Consider the following 16,141-nt stretch of genomic DNA (forward strand, 5'->3'; position numbering starts at 1 on the left):
GGTAGTTAGGGTTCACCCAGCACTTGCTGCGGAGTGGCTTGTGGGCAGCCACTCACTGCACTTATGGCACCGTCCCAAATCCAAATGGGAGGAGACACTGGTTTGGGAGAGGCAGGGTGGCGTTGATTCTGGGAAGAAGTTGTTTTCTTATCAGAGGGTTATAGCAAATGCCAATAGCTGTGAGCACCTGTGCCTTTGGAAAATGAACAGGACTCCCTCCCACCCCCACCCCATCCCTCTGGGATCCCAGCAGTCCCTGGCCGCAGGGTGAGGCTAAGGGCCTGCTCATTGATACAGCCAAGGGCAGTGCCCTGTCTTCAGTCCTCCAGCTGGGCACTCAGCTGCCCAGCTGCCCTCCAGCCCAGGGTAGCACCCAGGCCTAGAGGAACTCACTGACCCAGGCCTGGGGCAGAAGCCAGAGCCAGCACCAAATAGAGACCACGGGGCACCATCCCCCTTGTTGTGCCAATGACTGCGCAGGGGGAGGAGGGCTGTTTCCCCCGCCTCTGAGCCAGGCCTGGCAGAGTCTCTGGGCCCCAGGAAGCCCAGGAATGGGGAAGGAAACACAATCCTGCCTCCTAGAGGGGCCTCTGCACACCCAGTACCACCTCCCTGCCTCTGTTCTCTTAGAAAAGGGCCAGGTGCCCCCGGGGAAATGCTAGTCTCTGGGCCTCGGAGATGAATTAATTTCTGGCATCAGGGGATGTGCAGAGGAAGAGTTGCCCTCCCTTGGGCACTGGGCAGGTGAAGGGCACCTGGGTTCCATTCCTGATGTGTATCTATGGGGCTGGGGCAAGGTTCCCTGTCCACTTGTCATGCCTCAGTTCACCCTTTGAAGGGTCCCTGCCCACTTCCCAATCCCAATGCTGATTCAGTTGCCAGAGTCCCCTGTTGACTCACCAGCCCCCTGCACCCCCACAGCCTTCAAGCTCTTTACATCTTCCAGCCTCGTGCCACCAGGCCCAACCCTGCTGAGCTGGTGCAACGTGACAGGGTGAGGGGGTTGGTGACACTTGAGGAAAGAAGCAGGCCTGGGGGGAGGGGGGGCAGCGGCAGACAGTGACAGACTGCAGACCTGAGCCGCCTCTGCTAGGGAGTCCTTTTGCCAGCCTGGGGCCTGCAGGGGAAGAGGATCAGCGGGTGGGAGGGGAGGGGGGTGTGGAGCGCCTGCCTGCCCCCTGCCTGCCTCGGCTCTATCTCCTGTCAGCCTTCAGCTCCCTAAACGACAGCTTCTAATTCGGGCTCTTGGTGCCTCTGTGCTCTGCAGCGAAGTCTCAGCCTTTTTTTCAGCTTTGCTATTTCTTTTCTGTTCAGAACATATTGAGCCCACAGGAGGGAAGTCAGAGTAAAGGCTCCAGGGCCAGAGACCTGGCCGCCAGGCCCCCCCATCTCCCCCCCCCCCCCACCCCACCACACACACACACACACACACACACACACACACACACAGGTCAGGCCTGCTTGGCAAGGCCAGCTGGGGGAAAGGGAGCCAAAGAGCAGCCAGCATGGGGCTCAGACAGGCCAGGATGAGGCCCTGAAGGGGACCTGCCTCAGCTCCTCTTCTTCCACGGAACTGTCCCCCCCTCCACGCTCCACAGGGACATAAATGAGACAGAGTTGTCTCAGGGAGGCTCAGGGGAGAGGGGCCTGCCTCTTTAGGACCCAGTCCATGTTCCTGCTGCTTCTCTCCTCCATCTGGGGGGCAACACTGCCTGGGTGTAGGGTGGTCTGCCACATGCAAATTCCAGAGGTGCCCTCTCCCCTGACCCTGAAAACAGAGAAAGAAGGAAAGAAAGCAATTCCCTCCGGGGGAGAAAGGGGAAGTTGAGTCGCAAAGGGAAGAAAAGCGTTTCTTCTGTCTGAGTAAAGAGAGAGCATTCCCCATCCTTATGGGGGCTGGAGAGTCTGTACGTGCCCTGGGCGACAGCCAGGAGGGGCCCCCAGGTCTGGGGGAGGCACTGAGCTTTCTGCTTGCTGAGTAATTGTGCAGCTTTCTTCCTGACACTCTCGCAAGATCTTGCTTGAAGCAGGCAGGGTGGTATTATCCACTTCATTTTGAAGGTGGGGATATGCAGGCCTGGAGCCATTCTGCTAGTCAATGCCTTCAGGCTGGGACTTAATTCTGATGTTGAACACCATGCCCTTTCTGTGACACCGTGAGAGGAAGCTGGCAGAGCCCTGAGCACAGGGATGAAAAATGCAAAGGAAAAAGAGGGGCTTCACAGTGTATGCGGGCATACCTCACATGTTCCCTCAGGACAGTGATCTGGGAACACCTGCTCCATGGCTGGCCCCCATGGCAAGTGGGCATCCCTGGGCCCTGGGAGCTAGAGAGAAGCAAGAAGGTCAGGGTGCGGGGCCATGTGCCCTCTTTGCCACCCAACCACCGGCTTCTTCCTAGAGGTAAATCCTCTGCCTGCCCCATACCTTTCCCCAGGCAACTCCTGCTGCAAAGCTTTTTGTCACTGCTCTGCCCAGGCTAAGGACACTGTTACTCTTCCCTTAATTTCCTGTCTTTCATAGGGAGGGACCCTTCCAAACAGCCTCCAACACTGTCCCTCCTCCCTCCATGCCCTTGCTTCGGTAAGCCCGTCTGGAATGTCTTCTTCCTTGTTTCTTAGCAGCCAGACCCCATCCCACACTTCCTTGAAGACCACCTTGGAAGCTCTACCCTTAGAAGATTTCAGAGCCTCCCTTCCCAACAACTCCGACCTTTTCTTCTAAGGACCATCTCCTTTGTCTTTAACAGATGTGTTCCGCCCTCAGGTGATAATCTCCACTTTTTATGTCTTGGTCCTGTCTTCCCCCTTGAGAGGGGAGGTCTTTTCTATCCAGAACTGAACTTCTGTTTCTGTATTTCCCACAGCTGGAAACAGCTGGAAGCCTAGCTCACTAAAAAAATCTCAGTAAATTCTGTAGTTGGTCCCTGATTCACTTCTTCCTTTACAAAAATCCATTCCAACCCTACACACCCTCCCACATCCCTTCAGCTCTGAGCGCCCTGACTCCCCTCACCGGCGGCCTGCCGGCCCCGCTCTCCAAGGCCACCACCAGGGCAGCCCCCCAGAGGGAGACTGGATGCGGTGGTTTCCAGGGCAGCCATTGCCATAGAGACCCCCCTATTGACTCGAGCTCTCTTCTCTCTATTCAAAGGGGTCAGGTAGCAGACACGGTCAGAGCCTTGTGGTCCAGGGGTGGTGTGATGCTGAAGAGGGAGTTGGGAACTGGGGGAGCCTTGCGTGTGTCCCTTGATCATTGCTCTTTCCCGGATGGCGCCTGTCCTGAAGCGGCGAGGAGGCGGCGCCCGGGAGTTGCTACCGTGGCTGCAAGCACTCCGGGATCCGAAGGCGCCCGCTCCGCCTGCTTCTCAGCCGCCGAGAGCTGGCAGGCGGGCACGTTGTAGGGGCTGGAGACGTCGGAGATTGGCGGGCACCCTCTCCTCCCACCCCCACTCCGAGCGAGCCTGTGCGGGAGGAACAATTGTGAGTGCGTGGTTTGCGACACTTCGAGTGGCAGTTCCCAGCCAGACTGAGCGCCCCCCATCCCGCGCACAGCGCAGCTACTCCCTCCTCCGAGTTACTCCCAGCCCGCCTTTCGCAGCCACCCTGGCTCGCTCAGGGTCCGGTTCTGCTCCCATGGGGCGCCATTTCCTTCCACCCGGACGGCTGGGGGCAACCCGCGGTCTTCCCCGACGGCCCCGAGGTCCCGCCAGTTCCTAAAGGGCCCAGGGCAGCGACTCCGCTGGGCAGAGGGCGGGGAGAAATGACTGACTTTTGGATTGGTGCCTGTGGCCCACAGCGAGCAGCCCCCGCAGCCGCCGCCGTAGCCCCAGGGGAGCGTGGAGGAGGAGCCGCGCCCCCACCGCGAGGCCCACGGAGGTGTGCGGGTCAGGGGCGGTCTCCCGCGCCCCGTCCTTTTCTGCCTTGATGGTTCAGCCCGCTTCCCGGGCAGCCATTTCCAGAGAGAACCCCCCCCCCCCCCCGCCAGGCTACAAAGCCAGGTATCCAGGTGGGCGGCGGCTCCCGCGCTGCTGAGCCCCCCACGAAAGAAGCAAGCGCCCCGGCGTGGCCCGGCCCCCGCGAGAGGGGAGGAGGCGGAGGAGCGGCGCTAGCAGCTAGAGGAGAGGCGCGCCCCGCCGGGGCTAGAGGCAGGCGCGGAAGGCGGGCGCCACCGTCTCAGCAGGGGAGCGGGGCTGCCCCGGGCGCGGGTGAGTGGCGCGGCTGCAGCCACGGGGGACTGAGGCTCCGGACACGAGGAAAACAGCGGGAGAGTCAGGAGGGGGCAGAGTTTCGGCTCCAATCATCGCGTGGCGGGCCAGGCGCCGAGCGTGGAGGAGCGAGCAACCTACACCTCCAGGCGGGCGGGAAGCCCAAGGGAGGAGCAGCGTGCGGCGCAGTTGCGGCAGGGCAGCGGGAGCAGCGGGGGCACAAGAGTGGGAAGCCAGGAACCTCGGCCGCAGCCGCCCCCGCGGAGAGGGCGCCACGCCGGAGCACCGCGGAGGCCGGAGGCCGGTGGGGCGCGGGAACAGGGGCGCCCCCGTGCGGAGCTGCCGGGCCGCCTGGGCGCGGCGGCCGGTGCCATGCTCAAGCCCAAGGACCTGTGCCCCCGAGCGGGCACGCGCACCTTCCTGGAGGCCATGCAGGCGGGCAAAGTGCACCTGGCCCGCTTCGTGCTGGACGCGCTGGACCGAAGCATCATTGACTGCCGCGCGGAGCAGGGCCGCACGCCGCTCATGGTGGCCGTGGGGTTGCCGGATCCCGCGCTGCGCTCGCGCTTCGTGCGGCTGCTGCTGGAGCAGGGCGCGGCCGTGAACCTGCGGGACGAGCGCGGCCGCACGGCGCTCAGCCTGGCGTGCGAGCGCGGCCACCTGGACGCCGTGCAGCTGCTGGTGCAGTTCAGCGGCGACCCCGAGGCGGCCGACTCGGCGGGCAACAGCCCGGTGATGTGGGCGGCGGCCTGCGGCCACGGGGCGGTGCTCGAGTTCCTCGTGCGCTCCTTCCGCCGCCTCGGCCTGCGCCTCGACCGCACCAACCGCGCGGGCCTGACCGCGCTGCAACTGGCCGCCGCCCGCGGCCACGGAACCTGCGTGCAGGCCCTCACCGGCCCCTGGGGCCGCGCCGCCGCCGCCGCCGCGGCTCGGGGCTCCAACTCCGACAGCCCCCCTGCTCGCCCGGCTCCCGCGCCCAGCCCGGAGCGCCGACGACCGAGCCCCCGCCGCCTGCCGCGGCCTCTCTTGGCGCGCTTTGCGCGAGCGGCCGGCGGCCACGGCCACGGCGGCGAGGCTGGCTCTGGGGGCAAGAGCTCGGGCCGGCACCGGGCGCAGGGGAGCGAGCGGCCCGAGCTGGGCCGGAGCATGAGTCTGGCTCTGGGAGCTGTGACGGAGGAGGAGGCGGCTCGCCTGCGGGCGGGAGCCCTGATGGCCCGACCACACTCTCCCCAGTCGTCGGGGACCGGGCGGTGGCGTTCGCATGAGGTGCTGGAGGGAGCGCCGCCTCTGACCTTGGCGCCAGCTCCCATCGGCCTCAGTCCGCATCCCGAGGGCGGCCCGGGCTCCGGCCGCTTGGGTTTGCGCCGACGCTCCACGGCTCCCGACATCCCCAGCCTGGTCGGGGAGGCGCCGGGGCCCGAGAGCGGCCCGGAGTTAGAGGCCAACGCTGTGCTGCACGCGACGCCTGGGCCCCAGCCTGGGCAGGCGGGCGCGGAGGAGGCCGTGGTGTTGCATGATCAGCGGTAAACTGCATAGAGGACCAGCGAGTTCCCGCACCTGCCTGCCTCTGCTCCGCTGGGATTGCTCTTCCTTCCAGGTCCTCTCTTTCCTGGCAGTTCCCCTCCCATCCGACCCCACTGCTGAGATGAGTGGCCTTCTCTCCGAAAGGGACCCCTATTATTTCTTTTTTGTGCTTGTTGGTATTTTTGGTATTCCCTGCCCAAGTCCCACCTTCCCTACAGCCTGCCTTTCTTCTCCGGAAAGGCTGGTTCCATGGGCTACAGCCTCCCAGGAAGATGGACGCCCCTCCTCACGCCCTCCACCCTAAGGCTCAGTCCTGAGCCTGTGGCTCCTGCCTGGCCTCCTTCCCAGTGTCAGGTTTCCCCACACCTGGGCAGCCAGGCCCGAAGACTGAACCTGTACAAGGGCCCAGCCCCCCACTCTCCCAGGGATGCTGACAATCGTACCACGCACGACCTAAGTTTCCCATTCTCTTAAGTTGGAGAAGGGGAGCAGCTAGGTGGGCCTCAGAGACTAGGGCTGATTAGGGAAGAATCACCGGGTTAAGTTTTCCTGGGGAGACACTCCTGCCCCAGGACAATGAAAGCCTATCCTGGAAGTGGCAGAGCCCCGGGTGCTGAATGCTTTTTGTCCCTGGAACCAGCTTCTCGGTAATTGCAGTTCCTCCACCTCTGACCCAGGCCCACCCAGAATTCAGCGTCGTTGACAATGCGTGGTCATTGCCCCAGCCAGCGCCCACCCAGCCCATCGCAGGCTCGGCTACATTTGAGTCCCATCTTTGAGGTCTCACCCCTCCTGGCCCAGCCTATTTCCTCTCACTCTCGGAGGCCTGAAATGAAAAGGACTTAAGCGCTTCTCCCGCCCCCACCGCCTCCCAGCTCCCGCATCCCACACCGTGGGTGCTCCTGCGGGTGGACCGGTTGCGAAGGTTTGGCTTAATTGTATTTGTTCCAATCCTCAAAGAGCTGGTGTTTTGAGCCTTTGTATATGAAGCAGAAAGCAGCAGGTCTGATCCGCGGCTTAAGAACCTGACAATGTCTCTTTAAATAGAAGCTCCGCGAGGGGGATAATTGACTTGAAGTGTTTGCCACGTTAAACGGCGGCGTTAAACGGCGGCGCGCGGGAGTCGGAAGCCCACACGAGCCGCAGGCCCGGGTTTAAATTACATCAGACTCCGGCGAGAGCCGGGAGGGGGCTGTTAAAAGGCTCCTGCCTCTCGCTGGGCCGTTAATGGAGGGCAGGGCGGATGATGGATGCTAGAAGTCGAGACCAAGGACCCCTGCTTCTGCTCCAACGCGTGGGACGCAGGCCCGCCCCGCTCCATTGCTGGGCAGATGAGTGAGTCAGAGGCAACCGCAGAGAGGAGGCTAAAAGCCCCTTCCCTGCGGCCGGTCCTCGTTCCGTTCCCTCCCTCACCGCCTAGGCGGGTCTGGCGAATCGCGTGCTCTAGGACCCTGCGGGAGCGCTAGCACTTGTATCTGTGCACCGCCCGTCAGGTAGAGGCGCGTGGGGGCTCTTTCTGTGAACCCCGAAGGTTGAACGTGCACCCCCTTTTTTACTAGCAGAGGGGTCTTTACAAGAGGTCGATCTGCTCGTCTTTGCAGAACGGAAGGTTTCTCACCAGTAACTCGAAGGGAGCTGCCCAAGGAGAGAATGACCTGTGCTGAGAAATTGGGCCTGGGGGTGAGGAGCGGGTCATGTGGGGTAGCTGTCAGATAACTCCCCAATCCTTCCACCTTTCCAGGCCACGGGCCCTACACTGGACGCGATCTCTGGTGCCCCCTGGTGGCAGCACTGCGCTCTCTTCGCTGCGCCCTAGCTCGGAGTTTGGACTTCCAAGTTTTATTTGGGATCGCCGCTGTCTACTTCTCCCTCCGTGTGCATTTACCCATGGAATCCTCAAACTCTTGTAGTATATTAAATCCTTATACTTGAAGCCATTTCACATCAATGCAGTGAGGGACAATGAACAAACACTTCGCATTTGGAGTAGCGGGAACCCAGACCCATCATTAGAGACCCCAAGATCTTCCAAGTTCAGGTTCTGTGTCCTGAGTGGTCCTGCTGTCTTCTGAAAAACTGGAGCCCCCAAACCCTCCCTTACAACCTCTGAACCTGGGGACCTACCGATTATGCACTGTTGTGTTTTGTTGTTTTTTTCTGACGAGCTTTGCTTTTGTTGGGGGGCATTTTGCCCTTTCCTCACTTCTTTCTTTTCCAACATCTGCTGGGATTCCCTTCGTTCCGCTGTCTGGGTGGTGGGTAAACAATACAGAAGCTCCTGAAAAGCTAGAGGGAGAGGGTCTGGGGAGGGATGGGGGTAATTGGACACCCCAAGTGCAAACTCCTTTTTTTCTGATCCTTGCTTGCTCACTTATTCCAACTGTGTTTAATTTTCATGAAATTTCTAATGGCGTAAGAATACAAGCATTTTGGCTTCAAAACACCATGAGGTCTGGGTTGCACATTGTGTGGAAGGTGCTGTATCTTTCAAGTGTCACTGACGGGACTTTGGTTGAATGTCACCTTGCGCCCTCTTTATTGGGTGAGCAGCCATGAGGGTTGCTCTCCCTGGATTTGCCCAGGGCTGGGTGGTTGAAAGTGATGTTTCTGAAAAACAGCCGATTGTTCCTGCCTGAACTGAACTGTGTGTCCGACTGGCTTGCTGTTCTTGCAGATTTCTTACCAGGCCCAGCTCCGTGCAGAACTTAAACGTTTCACCACATTCGCTTTCCTGAACTTCCACTCACTGTCAGCCCCAAGGGCGCTGGGGCTGGGGCCCTCTCTAGCTCTCTCCACTTTAGAGGAGACTTTCTAAATATTTTGCTTTTCCAGTCCTCGTTGCTTCTGTCATTGCGAAGCGTTACCCGTGCCATTGGAGTCTGGTCCTCTAAGATCCACCTCAGAACTGGTCTGTGCGAGGCTGACTGATGTGTGCACGTGCTTGTGGGGTGACACTGTGTGGGGGAAGGACTATTCGAACTCAAAAGAATAATAAATCCAGTATTGTTCAGTTTCAAGAACTGGCCTCTCTTTGCCTTACCAACCATTCCTGAAGGTGGGCTCCCTCTGGAGAGGTGAGTAGGCGCACTTGCCTCCGTCTCTGCCCCTCCCTCTGTGGCTGCCTCCAGAAGGTCAGACTCAGGTGCTGCTTCCGGCTGAGCTGGTGGCAGTAGGGCCCTCGGAGCAGGGCAGCTAGCTAGCTGGGAATGCTATGGGGACAGGAGATGGTCTGCATGGCCCCTTGCTCCTGGTTAGGAGGTTTCAGTGAGCCCTGGCTTAGGCGGTAGGATGCTTCCAGCTCTTAACTCTCAAGAAGTTAAGTACTGGAATCAGTGTCAGAGCTAGAAGTTTCAAGATAATTTCATCCACTCACCTCAATCCCAGGACTAGAACTCGGGTTTCTTAATTTCCAGCCACTGCGCTATCAAAACTCCTCACTGTCTCCCTCAAAACAGAGACAGCTTTCTCATTGGAAGCAGTGCCAGGCCCTTCCCAGGGACAGCTCGAGGAGAGCAGCCTTTGACTTTCCGGGGAGGGAGAAGCTGCTGCAGAGTGGTCATCAGCCCTGGTGGCTGCCCCCAGAGCCCATGCAGGGCCAGCAAGCCGGACACTTGGCCCTGGGCCTGGCTGGGCTCTTCTCCCCGGGGAAGGAACCTGTTTCCCAGCTCTTTCAGGCCCAAGGGTATTTCACTTCCTGTTTCCCCCATTCTCTGCCCACACACCACCAGGGAGTTGGGTTTTCTGTGGACTAGCGTGGCCACTGAGAAGCTCCCGTTGGGGAGGAGGAGGGCCACCTAGACACCCACTCTGAGTGGGTGTCCATTTGAATGTCCATTCAAAGACAACTTAGCTCCACTCCCAGAGACAACAGGAAGTCCGAGGTTTTGAACACTCAGTTTAATTTAAAACAGGCACAAGTGCAAACAATTCACAAAAGTTTCTAGGGAAGATGCTTTTGTTTTTAAAACTGACCTTTAAAAAAGTCCTTGTAATTTTCTTTTTTGCCCCAAATCAGGCCACAAGGGAGCAGAGGAATCTAAAAATATGATCTAGATTGGGCCCAGACACCTGGAGTGCTTCGCTGGGCTTCCCTGTCTCACAATAGCCCTGAAGGTGGGGAAGGAAGGAGGACAAGAGACAGGTGCCCAAGGAGGCAGTGAGAGGCAGATGGTTTTCACAAACGGGGTGCCCAGTCTCTTGACCTGATGGAACCCCGGGAGCTGGTTCACCTCCCCCAGACCAGGATTTTGAAATGAAGGGTCCCTGATGTCCTGGTGATTGAGATGAAGCTAACAGGTAAAATGAAGTTTCTTTCCTCATCCTTGCACACGTGGGCTCCGACTCCATAGTACGGGAGAAACTCGGAAAGCTGCCCAGCCCTCCGGACGTGTCGGCCTCAATACAAACCTCTTCTCTGGTCGGGTAGAGACACAGGACGTAAGGGGTGGGAAGCCATGCCAAGGAAGCAGGTCTCTTCAGAGCAGAACTCAGTGGGAAGGAGGATGAGGAAGCCTTACTGAAGGGGCCAGGCTGTCGGGGTGACCTTCACACACACACACACACACACACACACACACACACACCAGCACTTGCATCCTGTAAAGTGACACCACCTTTACCACCAACCCCAGTCTCTCTCTTTCACCCAGAAACTGTCCCTTCTGCTCCCATGGCCCACAGGCAGGCTGTTCACAGTTCGGAGCAGGCTGTGCATGACAGTGTTGTGTGTTGGCAGTGCAGGCGGGTCGGGAAGCAGGTGCAGGTGGGACTGTGCCTTCAGGAAGTCAGACACAAGGGAAGATAGATAGACTTAGGTAATAAAAGCCTCCCCCATGGCCCTCTCGAAACATCGGTTAGGAACTGGAGCTGAGAACAGCAAGTAGCCTGGTCAAGACAGGCACGCTGCCCTCGTGGGTGGCCTGGGATGCTGCCTTAAAAAAACACGCAGCAGCCTTTTCTGCTGTGTTGGCTGTAGTGGCCAGAAGTGCTGGTCTCCGTGTTTCTTAGAAATATCCCTGTGCAAATAACAAAGGGTCATCCTGAAAAAGGGGTCTCCATCATCCCAAAGGCAACTGGGGACTCTCTTGGGAGGGGGAGGGACTAAGGGGCAGGTCCGGCCTGGCCCAGTGGGCAGAGGGGCAGGAGGGGCGGAGTTTCACATTCAATCTTTGGAGAGAATACTGAGAGGATGAGGCAAGCAGGCCCTGGCGGCGAGCTGGCTGCCCCGTGTCCCCTGCCTGTGGGCACCGGCGGCAGGCGCACTCGGCGGGCTCAGCAGGTGGAGGTCGGCTTGCGGTAGAGCTGGATCAGGGGGACCAGGCACTCGGGGAGCCCAGTCTGCAGCAGGAAGGGATGGTCCAGGAGCTCCTGGGCTGTGGCTCTCTCCTGGGGGTCCCGCACCAGCATCCGTTCCAGGAAGTCTCGCAGCACGGGGGAAACCTGTGGAGACAAGGCAGTGAGATGAAGCGACAATTTGCAGTCATTTCGGGGGGGGACCCATATGCCTGATCCCACCATCATGTGAAAGTCTCAAGCTCTTTCTTTTCTTACTTCCTGCTTCCTCCCAGGATGAGTGCTTCTGGGATTATCAAGTAGGTAAAGAAAATCAGCATTAGTCCAGGAAAAGTGGTCAGATGGCCTCCAGGGGGTGCTGCTGAGCAATGGGATTAGGGCACCTGGAGTGCTGGGGTGTGGGGGGGAGGGGCGGGTTGGACTCTAAATACAGACCGTTCCACACCCTGTTTCTTTGGGCTCTCTCAGCCTTCAGGCTCCATGGAAAGGGGCATGGGATTGGTATCAGTGATCCAGTTCTGGGTTTATCTCTAATCTCTGGCAAATTGCAATTTTCTCTAGGCCTCCGTTTCCTCATCTGCAAAATGGGCTAATGTTCTTGTTCTGTCTGCCATGCAGGACTTTAGTGAGGACAAAAAAGAGGTCGGCGGCAAAGAAGTGTTTTTTGGAAAATAGAAAAGAACAAGGCGGGGCTGAAAAGAAAGATTACTTTATTGCTCTAAGACTTGAGTCTAAGTCAAAGTCTTGTATGGGTTCTTTTTGAGCCAATATCTTGGGGAGAGGCCGAGTCTTGGGTCTGTTACAGAAGGCTACCTCCTCTGGGGAATTAGTTAACTAGAACTCTCCCCTATCTGCTAATCTTGTGGTCAGCAGTGGTCTCCAAGGACCAGCTGTCTCTGAGGCGTTCCCGTCTGTCCTCCCATCTCATTGTGTTGGGGCCACAGATCTTGCCACGTGGGGACGGGGCTTCAACACTCTGGGACACTTCTCACTCCGGCCACTAGGTGGTGGTGCCGTTTTGCAGCTTTGTGCTGACCTGGCCAGGGGTGGGGTGGAGGGGGCGGGGGAGGGCCGGCTTGTAAGGCCTCCTGGTTTGGGTAGATTGGGTTGAAAAGGGTTACACACACACACACACACACACACACACAGGTTTTAAGGGAAAAACTAGCTCAGATGTGGTCAGAGTGTGCAGTGATGGAGGACAAGCCGATTCCCTGCGATGGACTGGGGGACACTGCGATGGGACGGCTCCCCTGAGAGAAGGGGTTGAAGTGTTCCTGCTCAGCTTCTCTAGATTCTTCTCCAGAGCATCAGGGATTCCCGGAAGCATTGCGTTCCCTTCTCTCGGGCTCCTATCAATCCCTTGCAGGTAGAAACTTGTCCGAGTGACCATGGGAGTTTGCTTATAGATGTGGCTCCACACCCAGGTGCAGGTGTCATATGGAGAAAGGGGTACCTCTTCCAGCATCCCAGACCCTCTGGCTTCTGCGAAAGGGAGAGGCTGGGCTGGAGCCCAGGCTCTGGTCCTCTGAGCCCCAGGAAGCGTTCGGTCTGTGGGGCCACACTGTGCACGGACTGACCTTGTGGGAATTTTTCAGCTTGGGCGGGGAGCTGTCCCGGAGCCTCTTCATCGCTTGCACTGGGGAGTCGCTGAAGTAGGGTGGCTCTCCGTCCACCATCTCAATCACCATGATGCCCAGAGACCAGATATCCACCTGCAGGAGGAGAACGTCCCTGACTCCACTGGCCAGAGCCTGGCCCCTTGGTCGCAGCACGCTGCAGTCCGGGAGGCCACAGCTGGTCTCAGTTCTCCTTAGTGAGCTGGCCTCCTTCCCGGCCACTGGCCCTGTGGGCAGTTACTTCCTGCACGAGTGACCTTGACTAGGGACACAGCGGTCAGCCACTCTCTGAGAAAGGACATCACACATGGGGAAGCCTGGCCATACCCCTGGCCCTTGAGCTGAGGGCTAGCATTTTTGGGACCAGTTTGTGGCAGCAAAGTCACAGGCAAGAGCAGATGCATCCGAGAAGGGACAGTGGGCAGTGGGGTGGGGACTGACTAAGTGCGAACCCGAGAAACAGGGCTATTTTGATGGGAGGGGCCAAGAGTGTTAGAGCTGTGTGTTCCCAAGCCTCTTCCGGGAGGACTGGGGGGTGGAGGGCGGGGTTACCTCGGTGGCGTACAGAGACCTGGAGATCACTTCAGGGGCCATCCAGTAGGGCGTTCCCACCAGGGACTTCCTCTTAGGGACGTCTTTGCTGATCTGAGCACAGAATCCGAAGTCTGACAGTTTCACCTGGAGTGGGGTAAGAGGGAAAAGGGAAGTGGTGAATTAGGAGGAGGGGCTGTGCGGGAGCAGGGCAGTGGGGAGATGGGTGTGCCAGGGTGGGGAGGGCCCTACCCTGCCATCCAGGGTCAGCAGGATGGAGTCGCTCTTGATGTCGCGGTGTATGACGCCCTGGGCGTGCAGGTACGCCAGGGCCTGCAGCACGGCCTCGCACACGGTGGCGATCTGCTCCTCGTTCAGCCTGGACAGGGAAGGCAGGGCCACCGTTGGGAGAGAATGTTAGTTTTGGCTGGGCTGCAGGACAGATGGGCTGGGAGACCCGGGTACCAGGCCCCACAGCCCCTGGGCCTTGTGTGCGGGAGCCCAGACCTGGCGGAAATGCGCCTGGGCCTAGGCTGGACACCTCCTGCCCTCCCACTCCCCTGAGGCCCTCGGGCCTATGAATCCAAACAGACAGGTGAGCTCAGGACGGTCTGATAGTTCCCCCAAGTCTGCTGGGCCCGAGGCTGCCTGAAACCCTTCCAGGGCAGTGGTGGGGGCCGCCAGCACTTGGGACCCAGCCCTCCAGCTGCCCACCTGACTTGGGAGATGATGTCCGTGAGGGCCCCGCCCTGCAGGAACTCCATGAGCACCCACAGCTCCTCGCCCACCAGGTAGCTCTTGTACATCTCCACCACGTTGAGGTGCTGGTAGTCCCGCATGATCACCACCTGGGGGCAGGGGGGGGTGCCTGAGTGCCCGGTAGGACCCACCGCCCTGCTTATACCTGTCCGGCCTGGCTCGGTGTTCACTGCCCATCCCAGATGCCCGCCCGCATCCACCCTCTCCTCCCACCTCATTAAAGAGCAGCTCCCTGCGCTGCTGCTTCCTGAGGTCCATCATCTTGACGGCCACCTGGCGGCCCGAGTGCTTCTCCCGCGCCAGGCAGACGATGCCCGTGGAGCCCTCGCCAATCTTCACGTAGCTGTCCAGCAGCAGCCGGGGGTCGCCCTGGTCCACCACCATCCTGAGTGCAGCCTTGAACTGCTCGTGCGTCACGATGCCCGTGTCCTCACCGGCCAGGGCACCCTTGGCTACTGCGGGGTCCTGGGGCAGGTACAGGTTGCTGGTGCTGATCTGGGCGTGCCGGGTGCGGGGAGAACCAGCAGGGGAAGACCGGCCTGGAGGAGGGCCGGCGGCTGGGGCTGTGCGGAGGGACTTCTGGGGGCTGCTGGTATCTGAGGTGGTCAGAGGGCTGAAGGTCCCCATGGGCTGGTCTGCGGGCAAGGACTGGGCCTTGGCCACCAGGCTTGCGGGGGAGTCTTTCTGTGGTGGCCGGAATGAGGAGTTGGGCTGCAGGGAAAAAAATAAAGACATGGAGAGGGGTTTGGCTGTGGGAATGTTTGGAGCAAACTTCCCAGAGGCAGGGGGTGGCTGCTGGGACCCCCAGACATGGGCAGGGTTAGGCAGGGCATCACACCAAATTGGGGAGGTGCCACAAGCAAAGATTTTCAAACGGAGCTGAAGCCAAACCACAGTTGTGCTCGGGAAACCAGCCCCCATGGCTCCCAGCTGAGCAGACCAAACGAGAGCCTTTACAGCCAATTTGCCTGCTCCTGGGAAGATATAAAAGGCAGAGTCCCTGGGGTGCCCTTGTGCTGGGTGTTTCTTCCTGGGGAATTGACAGCCAGGCCCCAGGAGGCCACTGGGAGGCAGTCCCCCCTCTGCTGCAGGGCTCCCTGGGGAATCTGGGTCAGAGGCAGTGGCTCCCATGGCTCCCCACAGAGGACCCCAGAGCCATGTTTCCATAGGGGGGTTTCCAGACCCTCAGGCTGGCGATATGGTTCCAGAGAAACCCAAACCCCATCCTTGGGGCCAGGGATCCCGGGGAGGTTTTCTAAGGGCTCCCCAGAGGAGCCCCTCCACTTGCTCCCAAGCATGGAACTCCTGCCTGAGGACCCCCCACAAGGAAGGGAAGATAGGCCTATCCTGTGGGCAGGGAGGGAAGGTGGCGCTGAGTGGCAGGCTGTGCCCACCCCTGGAAACCTTCAAGGCTCTTTGCCTTTCTGGGTCCAAGCTCTCCTGCCAGCCTAGCCAGGAAATGGTCCCCTCCTTGGGGTTCTCCCCAGGCAGCTGGCATGTGCAACATGAGTAAGAATTTTGCGGGTTGTTTTTAAAAAATAGATTTGTATTGATTTCAGAGAGGAAGGGAGAGAGAGAGATTGAAACATCAATGATGAGAGAGAATCACTGATTGGCTGCCTCCTGCATGCCCCACACTGGGGATCAAGCCCGCAACCCAGGCATGTGCCCGACCAGGGCTTGAATTGTGACCTCCTGGTTCATAGGTCGAAGCTCAACCACTGAGCCAAACCGGCCCGGTGAGGATTTTGTGCTTTTAACAGGGGCACGGGGAGAGGGCCCTGTATAACCTACAGGGGACCTTCAGGAGCTGCAGACAGGTTTCTTGGAACTTCTCAGATCCCATCACATCTGGTTGTTTAGGTGCCCAGTGGCTCCTGTCCTGATTCCTGGAGCTGAATCAACTTCCAGGAAATCTCAGGCAGCCCGCTTGGGCTGAGTTGCTTGGGCTGGGGAGCTCTAAGTCTGGGCCTCAGGCCCACCCGACTCAGCCAGCGCCTTTTCAAGCTCTTCAGCACCCCGCCCCCACCACGGTCCCAGGCCTTGTTTAGCGTCAGGGTGCCCCTCCCTGCAGAGTTGAGAGCCCCGCACTGACGTCGCCTGGGACAGGAACATGGGCTGGTGGGGCCAGGCTTGGCCTTCGCCTCAGCAGGGTCGGGTCCCAAGTGTCCCTTCATCAGCCCTGCTGCCTGTCTCCACAAGGAGGCAG

The 16,141-nt window shown here is 59.5% G+C and overlaps 2 protein-coding genes across 2 annotated transcripts in view; one reads left to right on the top strand and one right to left on the bottom strand.

Annotated features, from left to right (window-relative positions):
• Nucleotides 1-4,579: 4,579 nt before the first annotated feature.
• ANKRD63 (ankyrin repeat domain 63) lies at nucleotides 4,580-8,174 on the top strand (the record flags this gene model as incomplete). Its single annotated transcript, XM_081113181.1, has 1 exon — nucleotides 4,580-8,174. One exon carries the CDS (start codon nucleotides 4,580-4,582, stop codon nucleotides 5,732-5,734), a length of 1,155 nt encoding a protein of 384 aa, XP_080969307.1. The 3' UTR covers nucleotides 5,735-8,174.
• Nucleotides 8,175-9,619: 1,445 nt separating this feature from the next.
• Nucleotides 9,620-16,141, bottom strand: part of PAK6 (p21 (RAC1) activated kinase 6) — a 38,444-nt gene continuing 31,922 nt past the window's right edge. Inside the window, exons 6-11 of the mRNA XM_081113169.1 lie at nucleotides 14,146-14,643; nucleotides 13,888-14,021; nucleotides 13,426-13,552; nucleotides 13,195-13,320; nucleotides 12,604-12,738; nucleotides 9,620-11,170 (exon numbers count right to left, since the gene is read on the bottom strand). Coding sequence (XP_080969295.1) covers nucleotides 11,003-11,170; nucleotides 12,604-12,738; nucleotides 13,195-13,320; nucleotides 13,426-13,552; nucleotides 13,888-14,021; nucleotides 14,146-14,643 — 1,188 coding nt within the window. The 3' untranslated portion in view covers nucleotides 9,620-11,002. The remainder of the gene's footprint in view (nucleotides 11,171-12,603; nucleotides 12,739-13,194; nucleotides 13,321-13,425; nucleotides 13,553-13,887; nucleotides 14,022-14,145; nucleotides 14,644-16,141) is intronic.

Source organism: Myotis nattereri (assembly GCF_964212035.1).
Source record: "Myotis nattereri genome assembly, chromosome: 1".
Classification (NCBI taxonomy): Eukaryota; Metazoa; Chordata; class Mammalia; order Chiroptera; family Vespertilionidae; genus Myotis; species Myotis nattereri.